General features: G+C 37.0%; 1 protein-coding gene across 1 annotated transcript; it reads right to left on the bottom strand.

Annotated features, from left to right (window-relative positions):
- Window positions 1–4,322: 4,322 nt before the first annotated feature.
- On the bottom strand, window positions 4,323–9,771 carry LOC110919960 (TRAF-type zinc finger domain-containing protein 1). Its single transcript, XM_022164207.2, has 6 exons — window positions 9,630–9,771; window positions 9,476–9,545; window positions 5,646–5,781; window positions 4,930–5,067; window positions 4,703–4,830; window positions 4,323–4,610 (listed from the first exon to the last, which is right to left on the bottom strand). The coding sequence occupies exons 2-6, from the start codon at window positions 9,517–9,519 to the stop codon at window positions 4,460–4,462; spliced, it is 597 nt and encodes a 198-aa protein (XP_022019899.1). The 5' UTR covers window positions 9,520–9,545; window positions 9,630–9,771; the 3' UTR covers window positions 4,323–4,459.
- Window positions 9,772–20,871: the final 11,100 nt, after the last annotated feature.

The following is a 20,871-nucleotide window of genomic DNA, read 5'->3' on the forward strand; positions in this document are numbered from 1 at the left end:
AAAAATCAAAATCGCATATTGCAATATAATGATTTGAAAAAAAAAAGCAATTCGCATGTATGTTATCAACAAATCGCATGTTTTAAATAAATATGCTATAATACCTCCAATAAACCATCTCCATGAGCTTTAAAGTCCTTCAACATTATCCTGATCTGTGGACCCTCTATTTTAGTCTCCATGGGCAGACATTCAGAAATTGTACCATAGATCTCTATTTGCTGATCAAAGAATATAGATCTGGTGAATCTCTTAGCAGCATCTTTTTCCAAAGTAGTTTCGCTCCAATCAGCAGGCTCGGTATATCTTGAAATATGATCGTTCTTTCTATGATTAAAACGTTAGACATCCATTGCACCGTCGAAATGATTCATAAACTCTACAAGAGTGAGTTGTGAATTAGCCACCTGGCAGAAAAAATGGTTCTCACTTTCTGATCTTGAGGTTGTTCTCATAAGTCCCGACATTGGCTCATGTCGGTAAAAAGCCGGAATCCACATGGATCTCATCACAAACATATCATCGATCCATTTGTTTTCTGTGAGACCGAACTCAATCATCACCAACTTCCACTGTCTCTTGAATTCTTCGGGCTCAATCGAATCAGTCCATACAATGTTGCACATCCTCCTTTTAAACTCATCGTTATTGCACAACTCGTGTCCAACCTATAACAATAAATGCTTTTTATATCAACCTATAACAAAAAAAAATATAATATAAAAAGATAACGCTAACAGAAGACAATATAGCATGCTATACCTTATCTGCCACTTTTTTCATTATGTGCCACATGCACAATCTGTGTCTACTGATAGGGAAAACCTCCTCAATAGCCTGTTTCATAGCAGGGTCTTGATCAGTCACTACAACCTTTGGCTGCTGACCAAATGACTTTAAAAATGAATTCAGAAGCCATTTATATGATTCAATGCTCTCCGATGCCAACAACCCAGCTCCAAGTGTTACATTTCGACAGTGGTTGTCAATGCTAGTGAACGGGACAAACACCATCTTGTACCTGAACAACACATGCGAAAACACATTGAAAACATGCGAATTACAAAAAAACAACATGCAAAAACAAAAAGTATAACATGCGATATACTCAGCACCACTTTTAGACATGCGATGTAACAAGCTCATGAAAGACATATAACATGCGAAAATAGTAAAAAAAAACATGTTTGTCTTCAAACACTAACCTGTTCATCTTGAAAGTTGCATCGAAGGATATCACATCCCCAAATTCCATATAGTTAAGCTTGCATAAACCATCAGCCCAGAACAACCCAGTTAAACGTTTGTCATCATCAACAGAATATTCAAACGAATAATCAGCTAAATACTTTTTTTTATCAGTCATCCTATTAATCACCATATCAGCATCATATTCTCCTATATAGCTGTTAATTCGCTTCCTAAAATTTTTGCAATCATCAACCGTGGCACCAACGTTCTCGAAACCACCATAACGTTTCCTCATTATATGGAAAGCTTTGATAGGACCAAGGTTTAAAGTGCATAGTTCCCATACCATCTCCTCCTTGACATCTGACAATTGTCTGTAAGCTGGAAGCATGTGAATATCATCTTGACAAACAAACTTATGATTATGCCCATCAACAAATCTCTTTACTGTATATAATCTACCATCAACAGTGCAAATCATAAGTTGAGCTTTGCATCCCGTTCTAATAGTCCCCCTGTTCCTTGTTTTGAACTGCTTCTTTGACTTTGAATAACGATCATCAATACACAGTGGCTTATGTCCCTCTTTAGAACAAACAAAATACTTAGTTTTGATTATACCACCACTGTGCACTTCACCACCTTTGCGAATAGAAAAGCCAGCTAACTTAGCATATGATTGGTAAAACGTATATGCTTGTTCAATAGAGATAAATTGCATTCCAACCACAGGTGTAGCTGATGCTTGAACCTCCGGAGTGTAAACCCTTTCATCTAAATGAATCAAATCAGAAAATCAAAAAACATGCGAATTATCGGACTATTTACATGCGATATATTAATAACAGCATAATTTCATTTTAAAAAACACCAACACATGCGAAATCTATGAAGAAAACATGCGAAATTGATGATTTTGATTAATCTGTTTTATCTATGCAATTTATTATACCATATGCGAAATCCCTAAGGAAAATAAATATCAAATGCGAATTAAAAGACTCATAACATGCGAATTTGTACATGTTGAATTAACATAATTACCATTAAACTTCAAAAACAGTTACAACAATGTAAAATCAGAGGTGCGATTAAACAAAAAACATGTATACGAACAATTTAGAGATCTGAATTAACATAATTACCATTAAAACAATCGTTTAGAGCACTTGAACTTGCAATTGGATTTGGATTTGCAGATGGCGGATTTAAAACATCCTCAATAGAAACTCTCTGATATGCAGATAATTGAGCATGATCACCGATAGGTCGACTTTCTTCAACATCAACATTTGCTCGTCCAGTGCTGCTCTGTGGATCCATTGAAAAAAAAAACAATTGAATGAAACCCTAACACAGACGAACGAAAACTGCAAATTGAGAATTATGAAAAATTTTGATTCGAATGATAATTACCGGGATATTAGTGTAACGAACTTCTTGCTCGCTGATTGAATGAAGAGACGAATTTACCTTCAGATGATTGAATTAATTGCCTCATTTAACCTTATATGTGAAAAAACCAATCAGGACACGTGTATGGCTATTATGGTCGCGTATATAATGTACGATAAGGGAATTTGTATCATACTCTTTACCTATATATATATATAAATCACTCATAAAAATTTTAAATCTCTCATAAAAAATTAGAGAAATTGGCCTGTAATAATAATCTCACCTAGACCTTATTGGCCATTAATAATCCGACCTTAAAATATTCCCCTCATCAGTCTCACATTTCACCTATTTTTCCTACAATGGTCCTCCGTTAAAAAGACTTAATGGAGTTAAGTTTTTTTCCAAATTACAAACAGATTTTTTTGGGCTTTTGATTAGAACGACGATACGAGTCCATTGATGTAAAACTTGCCTCGAAACGATGCTCCAAACAATGAAAACGGTGCTTCAATTCGGGTGTTTAAATTTCAATTAACCAAAATCAAGTCACTTGGACCACCATTTCGAAGTAAGTTTTACGTCAATGGACTCGTATCATCGTTTTGATCAAAAGCCCTAAAAAATCTGTTTGTAATTTAGAAAAAAGCTTAACTCCGTTAAGTTTTTTTAATGGGGGACCATTGTAGGAAAAATAGGTGAAAGATGGAACTGGTGAGTGGAATATTCTGAGGTGGGATTATTAAAGGCCAATAAGGTCTAAATCAGATTATTACAAGCCAATTCCTCAAAAATTTGTTAACATTATTCTACATTTTTAATATTTTAATGAACGTGACTTTGAACTTGGTAGTACTTGAAGACTTAAATAAGCTATTTGAAGGCTGAAAAGTAGTCATTTGGAGACTTTAATAACCATCTATAATTGAGGTAGATGATCAAACAAAAGACAAAGAAAACATACAATGTAAGGAAGAAAATCATCAAATCAATTTCCAAGAACAATAGCTCAAAATTAGGTGGTGACATTCTGGTAAATATAAGACCATGTGTAGTGGTTATGTGAATAATGTCCCACCCTTGGGCGTTGTCCGCCACGTGTCGTCCTAGTCATCAAAGGGACGTTTTGAAGAAATGGACGTAGTGGGATAATGGCCCCACACTTGGGGGTTGTTCGACACGTGGCACTCCCATAATTACCCAATTATTATTTCTTTATTAATTTTTAAAACAAATAATTATCATTGGCCATCAAAACTTCTCAGGTGTTGTTTTTAAAACGCTCCGGCAAATTGTTGGTCGAAAAACCCCCATGGAGAAAATAGCTAATTGCAATATAACATGAAAAGGTCACCTGCTAATTGATGCCAAAGATATATATACGCCCTCTATAATGAAAATGAATTTACAGCAAGAGAAAGGATCACTGTAATCAATGCCTGGTCGTTGGGTAAAGCATTAAGCTACAGGTCTAGCTTTTAGGCGTTCAACAGTTCATTAGGATTATATTTAATTTTGTATACCCATTTGCAACCCACAACATTTTGTGCCGAGGTAGGAGGAACAAGAGTCCACGTGTTATTGCGTTGTAAATCATCGAATTCATCGGTCATAGCTTTTCTCCATAAAGGATGTTTAAGTGCTTGCAATGCGGAGGTAGGTTCAATTAGAGTGGCAGAAGTAGTGTAACCAATATGATCAATGGTAGAAACCATATGCAAATCCACATGGGATTTTCATGATGCATCACAACAATTTTTATTTTTATTTTTTTGTTTTACAGCACAAAAGAATTTTAGGGTATGGTAAATAGTAAATACAATAAAAGACCTAAAACAACTGCAATGCAAAAACAACTTTTTTTAAATAGCTAACTGTTAAGTGGTTTTTTTGGGAAGATAAAAGACCCTAAAACAACTGCAATACCAGTTATGGCTACGGTCAGTACAAGCCGCCTTCTAGTGAAGTCTTGTGGCGGAGGCCTTCTTCTGCCATCACCACCTCTTTCAGCCTCCCTCCCCCTTCAGAAACATCAACAAAAACGTCAAAATCGTAAACTTAAACCTTAAAAAACACAAAAACATATGTACAAAAATGATAAATGTTTTTTAACCTGGAAGCTTCCGCGGAATCATGTGGGTCTGAGGCACCATTACATGTGGCTTCATGAGCAATTATCTCGCGTAGTCGTATATATCTGTGGCAAATGTGACAGAGTTCGGTCCTATTGCCGCATACGTCCTGAAAGTTGGGAATATAGCAAATTGTGTATGTTAAATAAATGGAGAAATATGATTAATAGGTAGAGTTTCATATGTCAAGAAAGTGGCGGTGATTTACTTGATGCTCAGGTAAGTCGACCGCATGCAAAGGAAAATCACAGTATTCGCAAGTCACGATTCGTTGAGGGCATTTTTCACTTTGGTGTACAGCCAGAATTTCAGGTTCCACCGTCTCGTTGCACAGTGAACAAGGTACCTGTCGCAACAATTGTTCAACCATCAGTTATAGCCAAGATTACATTATTTCTATTTTTTATTTAGAGTAAACAGCCAAAATGGTCCCTGAGGTTTGGTCACTTTTGCCACTTTAGTCCAAAACTCAAACCTTTTGAATCTGGTCCCTGTGGTTTCAATTTTGTTGCCATTTTCATCCAAAAACAAAATATAGTCAGATTTTTCAGTTAATATCCAGTTTTTTTTGTCTTTTTCCTCCCTTTTAATGAAGGGCAAAATGGTCATATTTTTTAAATTTGTTATAATAAAACGTTAAAATACCATTTTGCCCTTCATTAAATGAAAGGAAAAAGACAAAAAAAAAAAAAAAAAAAAAAAAAAGTGGATGTTAACTGAAAAATCTAACCAGATTTTTGATTTTGGATGAAAATGGCAACAAAATTGAAACCACATGGACCCAAATTCAAAAGGTTTGAGTTTTGGACTAAAGTGGCAAAAGTGACCAAACCTCAGGGACCATTTTGGCAGTTTACTATTTTATTTATTAATGGAACATTTAAGTAGAGAATGAGATAAAATTAACTAATGATATTTACGTACCGGAGCATGGGTGGTTGAGTAATGTTCTTCGGCGTGCTTTTTGGGAACCATCTCGTTACAGATTTTACATTTTTCTAAATTGCGGGAGCAGTGGAAATAATGCAGATCGATATTTGAGGAGAGAATGGCTTTGCCACTGCATAGGTAACATTGTAGATGTTCAACATTTTACCGAGTTTATCAAGACAGTATATAACTTTATAGAGGCTGGTTATTGTACAAAATGCCTTAACGTACGCTGCGTACGAGATTCAGTATCAACATGCGAAATTTGGTTTATAACATGCAGCTTTCATTTTTTTTTCACATGCGATTTCAATTTCTTTCTATACATGCGATTTGAGTTATTTTTGTACATGCGATTTCCAGGTTTTTTGAAACATGCGATTTTCATATTTGGTAAACATAACGTGTGATTTGCCATCGTGTACACAGCGTACGTTAAGGCATATCGTACAATATACTTTTCTAACTTTATAAAACAAATAAATGCTAAAAAAATATGAAGATATATATTGAAGTGGATTCATATGAGGAAAATATAGAGGAACCATTAGAAACCATTTTATTCAGTGATATCGATGTATACACTATAGTTCCTAGTAACTTCACTATTCACCAGAATCTTGTAATTCCCAAATTTTTAGTGGTCTCATTTGAACCTAACCACCGCTATATATACACTTCCAACATTATGTAGATCTATGTATGCGTGTGTGAATAAAATAAAATAAAAAACACGAACACAAGATACAGGAAAAAAAGAGACAATCATCTGATGCTAACCTTCAACTGTGGACAGCAAAACTAAGTGTTATTTTAAAATTAGAGTTAACTTTCGTTTTGCTCCCTGTGGTTTGGTCATTTTAATGGTTTTGCTCCAATAGTTTAAAAATAGCCATTTTCCTCCCTGATCTTTCGAGTTTGTCGCCAGTTTGCTCACTGGCTCTAACTCAGTTAAAACACTCAATTAAAAGTAGGGGTATTTCGGTAGTTTACTCCCTGGTTCTAACTCAATTAAAACGTTTAGTTAAAAGTCGCGGTAGTCGTGGTCGGCAGGTGGTAGTTGCAGGTGGTGGTAGTTGGTTGTGGATGGTGGTGGCCAGTAGAAAGAGTGGTTGGAAAGACGGGGGAACAAAAAAGAATTACTTATATACATGTAAATAAACAAGTTATAGGTTTATTTAGGTGAAAAGACTTGCATGCCCTTGCTTTTATCTATAAAATTACCAAAATACCCTTCTAGTTAATAGATTTTTTGGATGGAGTTATAGGCGGGGAGCAAAATGACGATAAGTTAGAAAAATCAGGGAGGAAAATGGTTATTTTTAAACTATTGGGGCAAAACCGTTAAAATGACCAAATCACTGGGAGCAAAATGGAAGTTAACTCTTAAAATTATAAGGGATGTAGCAGGAAAAATGAAGGCCAGTGCCAAAAGCTGATGATTATGGAAGCAAGGTGAGTATCAGTGTTTTAAAATCCGGTTTCTATACCTTACCGGATCTGGCTCAGAAACGGTTTAACCGGGTGTATTGGGCAGTTCAACCGGGTGTATCGGAAGGTTTAACCAGTTCTACTGGACGGTTCAACCAGTACAGGTACCTTGTTCACTGGATAGTAAAATACATTCAGCTGTTTTCTGTTTTATGTGACCAACTTCCTACGACCAGGAATAAGATTATGCTTAGTCAGCTTGAAAACATAGCCTTTTTATAAGAAAAGTTTTAATGCAACTTAAAACTTAAAAAGGATTTAAACTTAACTGGATTCTTGGATTTTATCGTTTTAATGTGTTGAATGAAATGCACATTGGCAATAGCATAGAACTTGCCTTATAATTTGGGAGTAAAAAATCTGAGAGTTTCTTACCAGTCCGCTCTATGATATGGTAACAATATTAACTGATGTTTAAAAACTTGATAAAGTGACCTGTTGGTGCTACCACTTACCATGCTGGTGCTATCCTTATTTTGGTTTTCCAAAACAATATTAAGTTTGCTAAACCTTTATTCTTTCAAAGTTTGCTTTAATAACTTCGGTTTGACTTTTAAGTATTAGATAGAGATTTAGATTTCATCCATACTTGGTGTTTGTTTGTTTGTTTCTCTATAAATACAGACTTCTACGAAAAAAAAACAGAAAAGATCAGTTTTTTTGTTCTTGGTGTTTACTGTTTATTAATGTATTTGGAATTTTGGATTCAAGTTTCATATTTTGCTTTTAAGTGTATGAAGGAGAGTCTGAACGAAGCTATGCCGCAGCTGACAACACATCATCCAAACTTGGTTAAATCATTTGCTAGTATATATATCTATATGATTAAACATATATACTAGTTAAAGAATATATGCATCCATGACAGTATGACACGTGATAGAGAGTTGAGAGCATGTGCGTGGGCTGATTCTTTTTAATCAAGAAAAAGTGTTAAACCCTTCTTATATATCAAGTACTAAGATTTTTAGCCAACCCTTAAGTAAGCCCTTTACAGAGCTAGGTAGTTAAAAGGCACAAGACGCACTCAAGGCTCAAAATCAGCACACACTCGATCTATGAAAAGCACAATAATAAAACTATAATGTACAATAAGCATATAAAATTAATACCACTCCCCAAATATAATAATAAACCTGATATAATTAGCAACTAAAATTGTAATTAATATCAAAATTCTTAACTAAACGTTTAAAATTATCCGACTAAAAAAAATCTAATACAATTAGTTGTAAACTACATGATCATGTGAATACAGGCCAAACAAGTTAAAAGAAATCCCAGACAAAGAAAAAAAAATCAAAGCTCGCTTTATAGGGCATCAGCTTAGAGCTGTAGAAGAGAAGAAGAAAAAAAAAAGAGAAGCGCATGCATAAAACAAAGAAAAAATAAAAAGTGTCAACATAGAAGAAAAGAGAAGCAGATTGCCGACTTCAAAATACCATGAGATCGCCTCACCTCACTTATAAAAGTCAGTTGCGTGCGGGCTCGCCTTTGATTAGCTAGTTAAAAATTAAAGTGGAACTAAAAAGGGTTCTGGCCACTCTTTATAAAACACAACAGAAGGTAAATAACATAAAAAATCTGAATAAATCAATCACTCAACAACCAATTAAACACAAGATTGCTGAATTTTTAAAAGAAAAGGCCACAGCATCCAACTCCAAAACAACATTAAGGTGGTGTTCGTTTTTCTAAAAAAGATCTGCACAGGCTCTTCTGTCTACGCCGCGTAGACATTGTCATTTGCAGACTTTTTGTTTTTCCGAAGACGGTTCATTAAAAAACCTTTGCGCGAGCTCTTCTTGGTGCAGACTTGGCCCAGCCACTTCTAAGATCTTCTAAGGTCTGCAGAGGCTTAAACAGCACCACCCACCACCACCGTCCACCACCCACCACAACCGTCTACCACCACCCACCGTCCACGTCCACCACCACCACGACCACCCACCACCACTGTTCGTCAACCACCACCAGTTTATTTTAGAAGTCTACATACGTTAAAAAACAAACAGGCTTCTTCTTGTAGAAGGCAGAGGTTTGGTCCACCTATTCTTCTACAGATGTCCGCAGATTTGATCCGCAACCTCTTAGAAAACAAACAGCACCTAAGAACCAAATTCATAATGTGACCTAACCTAGCCTATCTACATTATACAACATTGAAATAGTATAATAATAATAATAATAATAATAATAATAATAATAATAATAATAATTACGATATTAACATAACCTCAATAAAGCTCATGTAATCTCTAATTAGAACATTAACATAATAACCTAACAATCAGATACCAATTGAAAATAAAAATAACAATTGATATGATTACCAGTGACTGCAAACGAATGTGGAGCGATCAGGAGCTACGTCCATGGTGTTTATGTATTCAGCAAAATGATCTGCAATATTGGAATCGTATATGTTAGTTAGGGTTTGATGAATGGTGAGAAGAAAATGATTGAATTTAGGATAATAAATATTACATGATTATGATCGGATTGAATGAAATTGGTGTAAGGAGAAAGAGGATCGGAAGTGAAGGATTATTGCAAGCCCTAACACGGAACTCTGATTTATCGAGATATGAAGGGGGTGTTTGCCTTTGCCTAGCTTTTTTTAACAAAGGTTATAGCTTTTTTAACAAGTTATTTTAACAAAATTTATAGCTTTTTAAGGTTTTTTTTTTTTTTTTTTTTTTTTTTTACAAAATAAGCTTAACTTAGTGTTTGTTTTAGCTTTTTAAGTTTATGCTTATTTTAGCTTATATAAGCTAGGGTGTAGATACAATAGGAAGTTTATTTGGCTAGGAAGGCTAGCAAGTGATCTTGACCATCCATTAAGTTAATAAGGGCTAAGATTAAATCAGGGAAATTGAAAGGAAGAAAAGAGGCGCGTGAGTTTGTTCAAGGGCATTCTAGTCAATCCAAGTCAATAGTTTCTCTCTCCTCCAATTCCCCCCCCCCCCCATTTTTTAAACGTTAATAACTCTTTCATACGACATTATTTTTTTTATAAAAATTGCACCAAAAAAACGAGCATTTTTTTATCTTTAAAATGAGTATACTATTGCTATATTTAAAAAAAAAATTAAAACCCAGTTGTGTAAAACGCAATAAAAAAACCACCAGTTACGTAAAACGCAATGAAAAAAAAACCTAAAAATGACATTTTTCTAAAACGCAATGCACCAAAAACACAAAGAAATAACTTATTTGTAAAACGCAATGGTCAGAAAACACAAAGAAATGTCTTATTTGTAAAACGCAATGGCCAGAAAACACATAAAAAAGTGTTTTACCTAAAACGCAATGCACAAAAAAACACATAAAAAGGTGTTTTACCTAAAACGCAATGGCCAGAAAACACAAAGAAATGTTTTATTTGTAAAACGCAATGCCAGAAAACACTTAAAAATGTCTGTTTTCTAAAACGCAATGACCTAAAAAAACAAAAGAAAGTGTTCTCTGTAAAACGCAATGGACTGAAAAAACACCTAAAAATGTGTTTTACCTAAAACGCAATGACTAAAAACACTTTAAAAATGTGTTTTACCTAAACCCCAGCCAGGGGCTCTGCCCCTTGGACCCCGCCAGGGACTGCCGCCCCTGGGACCCCGCTACCAGAGGCTGCCGCCCCAGGACCCCCACCAAGATCGTAAAACGCAACGACTAAATAAAAACCCAGATCGTGAAAATGAAATTAAAGAATTTCTTACATGGATCGAAGCCGGTTTCTTCATCAATTGACGAAATTTGAATGATAGAAACACTTATCAGCGATTGAATCGAACAAATCGAGTGATTATCTTCAAAATCACCAGAAAAAAGGAGATTTTAAATGAAATTAAACTGGGTTTTCTTCGAAAAAAGCAGAAGAACACGTTGATCGGGTTTTGAATCATTGATTGGTGATGAAAATCGCACTATAATGTAGTGATTATTGAGATAGAAAGTGAAGAAATGTTGAAGATGGTGGGTTTTGAAAATGGTGGGTTTTGAAGTTACTAGGTTTTGAAAAAGGAAGAAGAAGGAGTTGGATTGACTAAAATACCCTTTTTCTTTATTTTAAATGTTGCCACATGTCATAATTCTATGGCTTCTTATCCTTCCTAGCCAAAATTAACTTCCTATTTGATCTTTTCCCATATAAGCTAATTTGAAAAGGCTTATTTAAAGATGATTTTTTAGCTTATTTGAAGAAACTTATTTGTGTAAGGGTGTAAGTTACTCAAATGATAGAAAATAAGTTATAAGCTAATCCAAACACTTAAAAAGAGCTTATTAAATGATAGAAAATAAGCTATAAGCTACTTTAAAATATAAGTGTAAGCCAAAAAATAAAAGCTTTTTGCCCTTTACCCAAAAAAAAAGGTAGGCCAAACACCCACGAATACCTTCCAACACCGACAGATGTAAATTGACTCGTATTTATATTTATTTTTTTAACGATTATAAGATACGAGTAAAGTTCTCGTACAAATAACTTTAACGTACTAAACGTACGAATAGCATGAAAAAAGGCAAAAAAAACGCAGTGCCATTTTTGTAATTATTTGCTCGTAGGGTAATTATTAAAATTACTCTACAAATAATCATGTAAAGTAATTTTGATCTTGTCGAGTAATTTTATAATATGTTCTTGTAGAGTAATTTTGTAAAATGTTTGAGCGAAACCTTCAGTTCGTACGTTTTGTACGTTAAAGTTATTTGTATTTGATCTTTTGTCTATCAGTTACAAATACTAACTTCTTAAAAAACAACTTCTCAACACACAAAATCAACTTAAATAAGCTAACCCAGACACTATAAAAACAACTTTTTAACTTTTATATTCAACACACAAAAACAACTTAAATAAGCTAACCCAAACACTATAAAAACAATATATTAACTTTTATAACTCAATAAGTTAGAGTAAAATGCCCGGATAGTCCCTGTGGTTTGGTGAAATTTCACCCTTAGTCCCCAACTTTTCGAAATTACACCCTTAGTCCTTGTGGTTTGACAGGTTATTACTCGAATGGTCCCTGGAGTGGATGGTCGTTTGTTTTCTCCTTTAAGTCGATGTAAAATGACTAAAATGCCCTTATTCAAGAAAAACAATAATCTTTTTATGTATTTGTGGGACCCACCCACTACCTACAAACACCCTCTTATCTTCAACATCCACCCACAACCACATACTTCATCTTCAACCGCCACCCACCACCATCAACATCCTCCACCCATCACCTCCACCACCACCACCACCATCAACAACCTCCACCCTTTGGTTTGACTAGTTGACCTGCACCTCTAATCATCTTCAACAGTCCTAAGTCTGATCTTAATCAACAGCTAACACCACCCATCAGACATCATCACGACCATCACCTTTATCTACACTGCCCGACGGCCACCTCCGTCACTAGCAACTCTGCCGAAGCCAATCTTCGGTCGTATCGTGAACCCTATGTTACCACACCCTAATTTCATAGTAGCCCTTCTCGACCCCCACCACAAAACCCTAATTTCAGAAGGTCGACGCCTGTGACAACCCGTGCTCATGAGATTAGCATCGTTCGCTTCACTTTTCTTTTAAATCGTTTTATATTACACTTTACTTTTCTATGAAACTAAATTATACACACTTATCCAATCTATTGTGTTGAACCAACCCGAACCGTATGACCTAAAGCATATGTCGCGTGTTGATTCAACCCACTCGCATAGTTTGGAACTTACGAGACCCGAACCATAGCATGTATATTAATTGTATACATCTATATTAGTTGGTTAATTATATTTTCTCTTTATTAGTTGATTATGTGTTAAAAAAAAGTCATCTATGCCATTAATTTGTTTATATACAATAGTTCTACCAATATAAAAATATATAGATCATCGTCTGAATCAAATTAGTAGAATTGTACATAATTAATTGATTATAATAATAACACATATCTACTACAATTCAATTCAAATAGTAAGAGATATAAATTATGGTGGAATACAGCTAATATTCACAACCTCTACTCAAAGTATTGTATTGGATTTAATGAAAATCTATATCATATTTGCATTATTTTTTATCAAAACGAAACAATTAATCCTCAGCCCAATACAACATCCCCTCCCTGGTGCTTGTTCTTGGCCCAACATCCATAATATCCCAACTGCCCATTATTAGATAACCTTTATTGAGTACAATACGTAAACTGCATGATATCCCTATAACTGTTCAACCCTAACACTATGTTCCCGAGTCTCATTTAACAGGGGGAGGGGAAGGAAAATTTTCTCTCCTAATCTCTCTAATTTGGGAGGATGAATATATGGTCATATTTTCTTCCCTTTTCCCTCCTTTTCCCTCCCCTCCCCCGTTAAATGAAACTCGAGAACATGGTTTTTCATATTTTCATCTCTTTTCCCTCCCCTCCCCCTATTAAATGAGACTCGGGAACAGAGTGTAAAGGAAACCAAAAAAAAAAACTTGCGATTGTATTGCTCTCACCCCTCTCTCTCTGTCAACGCACTCAAGGGCTTCAAGAGACTTCATCTTGTTCTTCGGTTCAAGCTTCCGCTAACACCACTCTTAGATCTCGGTAACATTTAAAACCTTGATCTGATTTGTTAATCTTTCTTTAACCATTTGTTTCTTGACTGTATTATCTGGATTGGTATTAAATCTTGAGGTTTAAGATGTTAGTTTGTAGTCTAGTGTCCATGGGAATTGCATATGATGACTAGTAGTGTTATTCATGCATGGTTAGACATATATGTATGGAGTAGGGTTGGATATGTTTAATGATCTTGATGTTTGAGCATGATAAATCTGATACAGATGACTTATAACCTGCTGTGATTAAGGTATACGTGTTGCGGGTTTGCTAGTTAATCGTTTGCGGGTTTCGGATAATGACTAGGGCTGAAACAGAATTTGTCTAAGATTCCGCAGCCAACTTCAGTTGGCTGTAAACTAACCGTTATAAATCAAAAAATTGATTTTCCGAAGTCTAAATTATATGTTTTCGAAAAACGAATCAAATGGCACTGGAATCATAATTTTTCGAGGTTGGTTGATATTTTTAAAGGTCCGTTTTGTACAGCTTTAAAAGCTGCGTTTTTTCTGTAGAAAAAGCGTGTTATGTTTTTTCTGCAGAAAATGTGTGCTATTTTTAAAGGTCACGAAATTTGTACTTTAGATGGCCACTGATGTCATTGTAATTCTCCAACTGGAATTTCGTCAATCGGACTTACGATGAATTTTAATTGAATTTTTCCGTGGACTGCAGTCAGAAAGTGACGAATCTGATTGCAGTCTGGTAAATGATTTTGATAAAATAATTGGTAACTAATTGGATCCCGAGATTTTTACACAGTAATATTTAGATTGTTTAAAACATTCTGTAAAATTTTGGGAATTTTTGGAACAAGTTAACTATTTTATTAAAATATCCGAAAATAGCCCAGTTTTGGATGTTAAAGCTGAAACAATATGAGTAGTGATTTGCATGTCTAAATGTGGGTATGTTATCTGATAATGATCCAACGTGTTATATGTCAATGGAAGTGTTATGTGTAACATCGTATGCTTGCTCTTGAGTAGTTATAGGTGGAATGTTTATATGGGCGTGAACTATTAAAGTGAGGGCATGTTATGTGGTAGATGCGTGCAGGAACTTTGTGCTTTATTTGAAATTGTTGATAAACTAAATGGTAATCATACTAGGAAGTGATTGACCAACCCTGACCGTTAGCTATTTTAAGAGTCCAACCCTGAGCAACCAAAGGTGAGTTCACACTTTCGTCAAAGCATGGGATTCCCGGTGGTTTGGCAATGGGTTAAGTAACAACTGTCCCCCTTAGGTGGGATGTAATCGGAATGGGTTAAGTAACAACTGTCCCCCTTAGGTGGGATGTAATCTGCGTATTCTCCTTGGGTAGAATACGTACCTCGGTCCTCCTTGGGTAGGACGGCAACCTTAAACTTACTAGACAAAACTCTATCATGAAGTACCTCATGTTTATATCGACTTAATCACCGGGCAATGGCGAACGGGTCATTAGTTAAATAGCGCTATTAGGTCTGACAAGCCTCACATCGTGCCGCATAGGACGGGAGTGGACTAGTATACTTGGGCACTGTCAATGATGATAGACTATGAGGTAGGGCACATAAACATGACTTCAGTCAGTAGTCCATATGGTAACGGGTCTACTTTTTACTACATGGGGAAGCCCCACGGTTTATGGTTATGGGAACATGGAAATGGGTAACTCTTGGTTTTTGAAACAACTTATGGTTTGGGAACAATATTAAAACGGACAACCAACTGTGAACTTGCCAACATTTTTGTTGATACGTTACCACATGCTTTGCAGGTCGTTAGGTTATGTGCTGGAGCTTGCATTGGAGAAGGAGTCGTTGTGGGACATGAACCGCTGTGTGTTCATGAGAAACTTTATGAAACTTTAAACTTATATTTTGGTTTTGAACTTAATGCTTCCGCTGATTGTTAAATTTGGTTTTGGACTTTGGTTTGGTGAACTTTGGACGTTTGGTTTTACTTTACTTTACTTAATGTTTATTATGATTAGTGCTATGATCCTGGTCAGTCACACGCCTCGCGGTAATACTCTGCTTGTGGATTTTGAGGGTGTGACAGATTGGTATCAGAGCCATTGGTTATAGTGAACTTGGTTTTAAAAAGGGAAAAATCTTTTTGACAAAAAAACCAGACTATAACCTTTTCAGTGCTCAACGATCCACAACGACACTTCGCTCCACGTGCAAGGCTCAACACTCTAGGTGGTATGATTTATGTTTGTATTGCCTACTTGCTAGTTTACATTTACATTGTGTGTTGCACATGGTATGCCCAGTTAGAGTGGTAGCACGTTATCTGTTAGCCCGAATGTGCTCTTTATGACACCCAACTATATACTTGAAATTTGACATGTGGTGATCAAATTATTTTCCTGTTTTCTCCTTACCCCACTACGACAACTGTTTTATGCGTTCTATATATTCATACGACTGCCTCGACATGATGTCGCCGTTACAGCTAGAATTCAGATCTAACCCTCCGTACATTTGGTTGGCACGACAACATTCACGTAGACCAGAGCCGGCCCAAACGAACACGTATTTAGGAGAACAGTATACCCACGCATCTATGTCAACAAACCCTATCATCTCCTCTAGTCGTCGTCACCAGAAACGAAGCAGTCACAGTTACATGCGTTTGTTGTTGTACAACTCGAAACCCTATCATCCACACTCTGTTTTGGACTAATGATATACTCATGTGACCATGATGCAACGCACTTTTCTTTCATGTCGTTGCAGCCATCTACCATTACTGGAACTATCTTTAGAGAACAAAATAGTCGGTGAAATTCTTCAGTTATGTGTTGGATTTTTGTTTTCGCTCAATTCTTCGTATGAACATCACCAACCTCCTATCTCTTTGGTCCGCAACAGATATAATGAAACGCTAACAACCATACCACGACTTCCACGATCACAAGATTACCCCCCCCCCCCCATTGCCCTGTTGGGTTGTTAATTATTATCCTACTTTGATTTACACCTTCGTATACCCAACTTAGCAAGTGGATGCCTCCTAATGATGGGATAGTCTTCGGGACATTCGAGGACGGCGATACGGATTACACGACCTACATATGGACACGATGAACTACACATTTGCCTCACCCTTTTCCCCCTTATACTATCAGAGTCACATTTTTGATCCTATGAAAGTTTATCTTAATTATGTGAGACCCTTTCGCTAGCCTTTGTACCAACCTATACTTGTTAATTAATGCCATGCCCAATTTTTACTATTGGCTTAAACAAAACCATCAATCCTTTACCACAGTGACACTACACCGTCGCGTCTCCAGGGAGGGACACTAACACGAACTCACTCTAGTCGAGAGGATTTGGAAGGTTCGACGTTCGATCATTGGTGATCACTTCTTGAAACCCTGAGAATAGTAATGTGTTGTTGATACGATCATACCCTCTTGAACATGTTTTTGCGTCCTTTCTTTGAAACCTCTTGACTACACAGGCATATTTCAGATTCATTCACACGACTTAAGGAAACTCCTCCGAATTTGGTTGCTTACCAACTCGATAAATCGCAAACTCATCTAAGTTCATGGATCAAGGTGCATTATTCCTCCTTCGCGTGTGGGCGAGCCCGACAACCTAGACGGAAGTTTCAGTGAACCATAACACTACAAACTCGTGAAACAACCATGCTTCTATGGTAATCCTTGCTATGCATAATATACCAACGTGGCACCTCTATTCGGCAAATGGTGTTCTTCATTTTAACCTTATGCAACTTGTGTACGACCAGCTATACCCTCGACTGCAGGCAAACCCCTACTACGGATTCTTAAACGCCTACGCATCGATTGCGACTACCCTTTTTGCATGTTTCCACATCCAGTCGCGATAAACTTCTCGAATCCTAGGATCCTCATCCTAACAACATTCTCCGCGAACTCTCGCCTGGAAGAGTTACTCTCTACGAACGTTACTCGAGGAGCAATGGGTTATGAATATCACAGATATGGAGGTATCACGAGAACTGTCCTTAGAACTTGATACGACCGAGATAGGTTCCCAGTCACGACATTGGAATTTAGCCTACCTTGACGGATATGTCACTTGATTTCTTCGGTGACATTCGAATCTACTCCAAGAACTAGTAGAACGATACCTACGCCTTACCATGGAGCTCCTACAACACAAACAACCTTATGTTAAGTTTCTAATGTGCGACTTTTGACGTTACGAAGCCCGCTTCTCTTGATCGTATGCACAAACCCTCAGAACTCTAACTCGAAAGATTGCTCAGGGATCCGCGTTTCAATGGTTGAAGGTGAAACTCTGTAGTACCCCCATTCGTTCGTTACCTAAAGGCACAGACGACTTCATTGTTATTGTGATGCGTCCATCCAAGGAGTTAGTTTTGTGTTGAAGCAATGTGAGAAAGACATTGCTTATGCATCATGCCAACTCAAGGTTCACGAAAAGAACTACACTACCCACGATTTGGAGTTGGGAGCAGTAGTGTTTGCACTCAAGATATGGAGACATTACCTGTACGGTACCAAATGCACCATTTACACCGATCACAGGAGTCTCCATCATATCTTTGACCAGAAGAAGTTGAACATGCGACAGCGTCAGTGGGTCGAACTTCTTAATGATTACGAGTGCGCGATCAAGTATCATCCCGACAAGGCCAACGTTGTGGCCGATGCCCTCAGTCGTAAGGAAACCAAACCAAAGCGTGTACGTGCGTTACAGCTTACTATCCACTCTAGTCTTCCTACCCAAATCTGTAATTCTCAGGATTCGCATCGAAGGAAGAGAACCTTAAAGCTAAGTCCCTGCGGGGCATGGGAAGGAAACTTGTACGCTAGGAAGATGGCACTTACTATTTCTTGGAAAGTATCTAGTTTCCATCCTATGGAAACCTACGAGAGCTTGTGATGGGCAAAGCGCACAAGTCTCGTTACTCAGTGCATCCTGATTCTGACAAAATGTACCAGGATATCAAAACTTTGTATTGGTGGCCCCACATGAAAGCTGACATAGCGACCTATGTTAGTAAATGCTTGACCTATGCTAGGGTTAAGGTGGAATATGTCACGGCCCCCGACCCGGTTTACCCGGTTCAGAAGCCGCGAGACAGAAACCCGTGGTATTTTAATTTGGCAGCGGAAATTTTAACAGGATCGGTTAAACTGAAAACACCCAATTATTTTATTATAAGTTTCGGGACAAACCCCGTATTTTACAATAAAGGAATATCACTGGGAAATCACCTGATTACAAAAACATGTTTATTTATTTACTGAGCCGCTTCATTCAAGCTGGAGTGCTACGCGACACTTTTCCCTTGTTCATAGTAAATCACCTGAAACATGTTTAAAAAGATTTTATCAGCGGAAAATACTGGCGAGTCACTCAATTTTATACAAAAGACACCTTGCTATAATTTACAGTATTAAGAGTTTTTACATTTGCTCCTATCTTATAATTAGATGGTCCAGTTGTCACTCGATCGGATCTTTGACTGTGGTCATATCACTATTGGGTCCTGTCACCCAATAGTAACGTATATCATGATTTAGGCATGCCCACCTAATATCTGATACTATAGCAGTAATGTGCACAATACCCCACTTACTGCCAGTAATTAAAGATTTTCAAAGACTTAATCACCGTAAAATATAACTAAAAATATTTTGAGATTTCAGGAAACAGTTTGATCAAATGAGAATGACTCACATTGCAAGTTTAGACGGACAGAGTCTGCCTACTGATTAAGCCTGGTAACCTAATTAAATAATGCAAACGAAACTAGGTTAGTAACTTAATACAACATTTACGATAACTCACAAGATTGAAACCCTCACGACGAATGACAAAGTATAGCCCAAGATTCGGGCAGCACTTAAACATCCATCAGATCGGTTTTAATCGATCGGACATTGTATCATATCAGTGATCGAGTTATTACCCTGTTATCGTAGCAGCGTTTCGACACTTAAATTGAAATTTCGAACAAAAAGTAAGCTGTTTGAGTGAAATATTTCGAGCAAACTGAACTAGCCATGCAACGTCGAATTTATTGCTGAAAATTAGGTCTCTCGCGGCCCGCGAGGGCCACCCTAGCTACGGCTAGGGCTGCCGTGTCACACCCTAGACCTGCCACGTGTGCGACACGTGGCCTTGATCATTATCCGGAGACCTTCAGAGCTGTCACGCCCCGCGAAGACCTTCGCTTAGTCTTTCGCGACCCGCGACTGACTAATAAAACTTGTTTTTCTTGATTTTTCATAAAATTTAGGGTTTTAGAGATTTGGGTTTTCACTTACGGGGTGATTTATGACATTTATATAGGTCCTTACATCTTCCCCACCTTATTTAAAATATCGTCCTTGAGATTTACTGGAACAGGTAAGGATACTTTCGCTTCATTTCCGATTCCAGGTCCCATGTGTACTCAGGTCCTCTTTTCGAATCTCATTTTACTTTGACCAGTACCAAACTCTTGTGTTTGAGGTGTTTGACCTTTCTGTCTTCTATTTGGAGAGGTTTCTCAACAAATTTTAGCTTTTCATTTACCTCTATTTCTTGAAGAGGTACTACCAGTGATTCATCAGATAAACACTTTTTAAGATTAGATACATGGAACACATCATGTACCCCAGCTAGCTCTTCTGGTAGTTGTAACTGATAGGCAACTGGTCCTATTCGTTGGGTAACTGTGAACGGTCCTATATACCTTGGACTTAGCTTTCCTTTCTTACCGAACCGAACCACTCCTTTCCAAGGAGAAACTTTCAATAGTACCTTGCCCCCAACTTAGAATTCTAACGGTTTACGTCAGTTGTCTGCATAACTCTTCTGGCGGTCTCGAGCCGTTTTTAGTCTTTCTTTGATTTGAGTTATCTTGTCGGTTGTTTCCTGTACAATCTCAGGACCTGATAGTTGACTTTCTCCTATTTCTGCCCAGCATACTGGAGTTCGACATTTTCGTCTATAAAGTGCTTCGAATGGGGCAGCATTGATGCTTGTGTGGTAACTATTGTTATAGGAGAATTCTATTAGTGGTAAGTGGTCATCCCAGTTTCCACCGAAATCTATTACACATGCCCTGAGCATGTCTTCTAGGGTTTAGATCGTCCTTTCACTTTGTCCATCTGTTTG

Source organism: Helianthus annuus, chromosome 2, assembly GCF_002127325.2.
Source record: "Helianthus annuus cultivar XRQ/B chromosome 2, HanXRQr2.0-SUNRISE, whole genome shotgun sequence".
Taxonomy (NCBI): Eukaryota; Viridiplantae; Streptophyta; class Magnoliopsida; order Asterales; family Asteraceae; genus Helianthus; species Helianthus annuus.

Bases quoted from the DNA above. Each gene is read 5' to 3' on its own strand.
- LOC110919960 (XM_022164207.2), bottom strand. From the start codon at position 9,519: ATGGACGTAGCTCCTGATCGCTCCACATTCGTTTGCAGTCACTG. The intron at 4,831-4,929 runs GTAAATCACCGC...CCCAACTTTCAG, and splicing joins TCGACTTACCTGAGCATCAA to GACGTATGCGGCAATAGGAC. The intron at 4,611-4,702 runs GTTAAAAAACAT...ATGTTTCTGAAG, and splicing joins GATTCCGCGGAAGCTTCCAG to GGGGAGGGAGGCTGAAAGAG.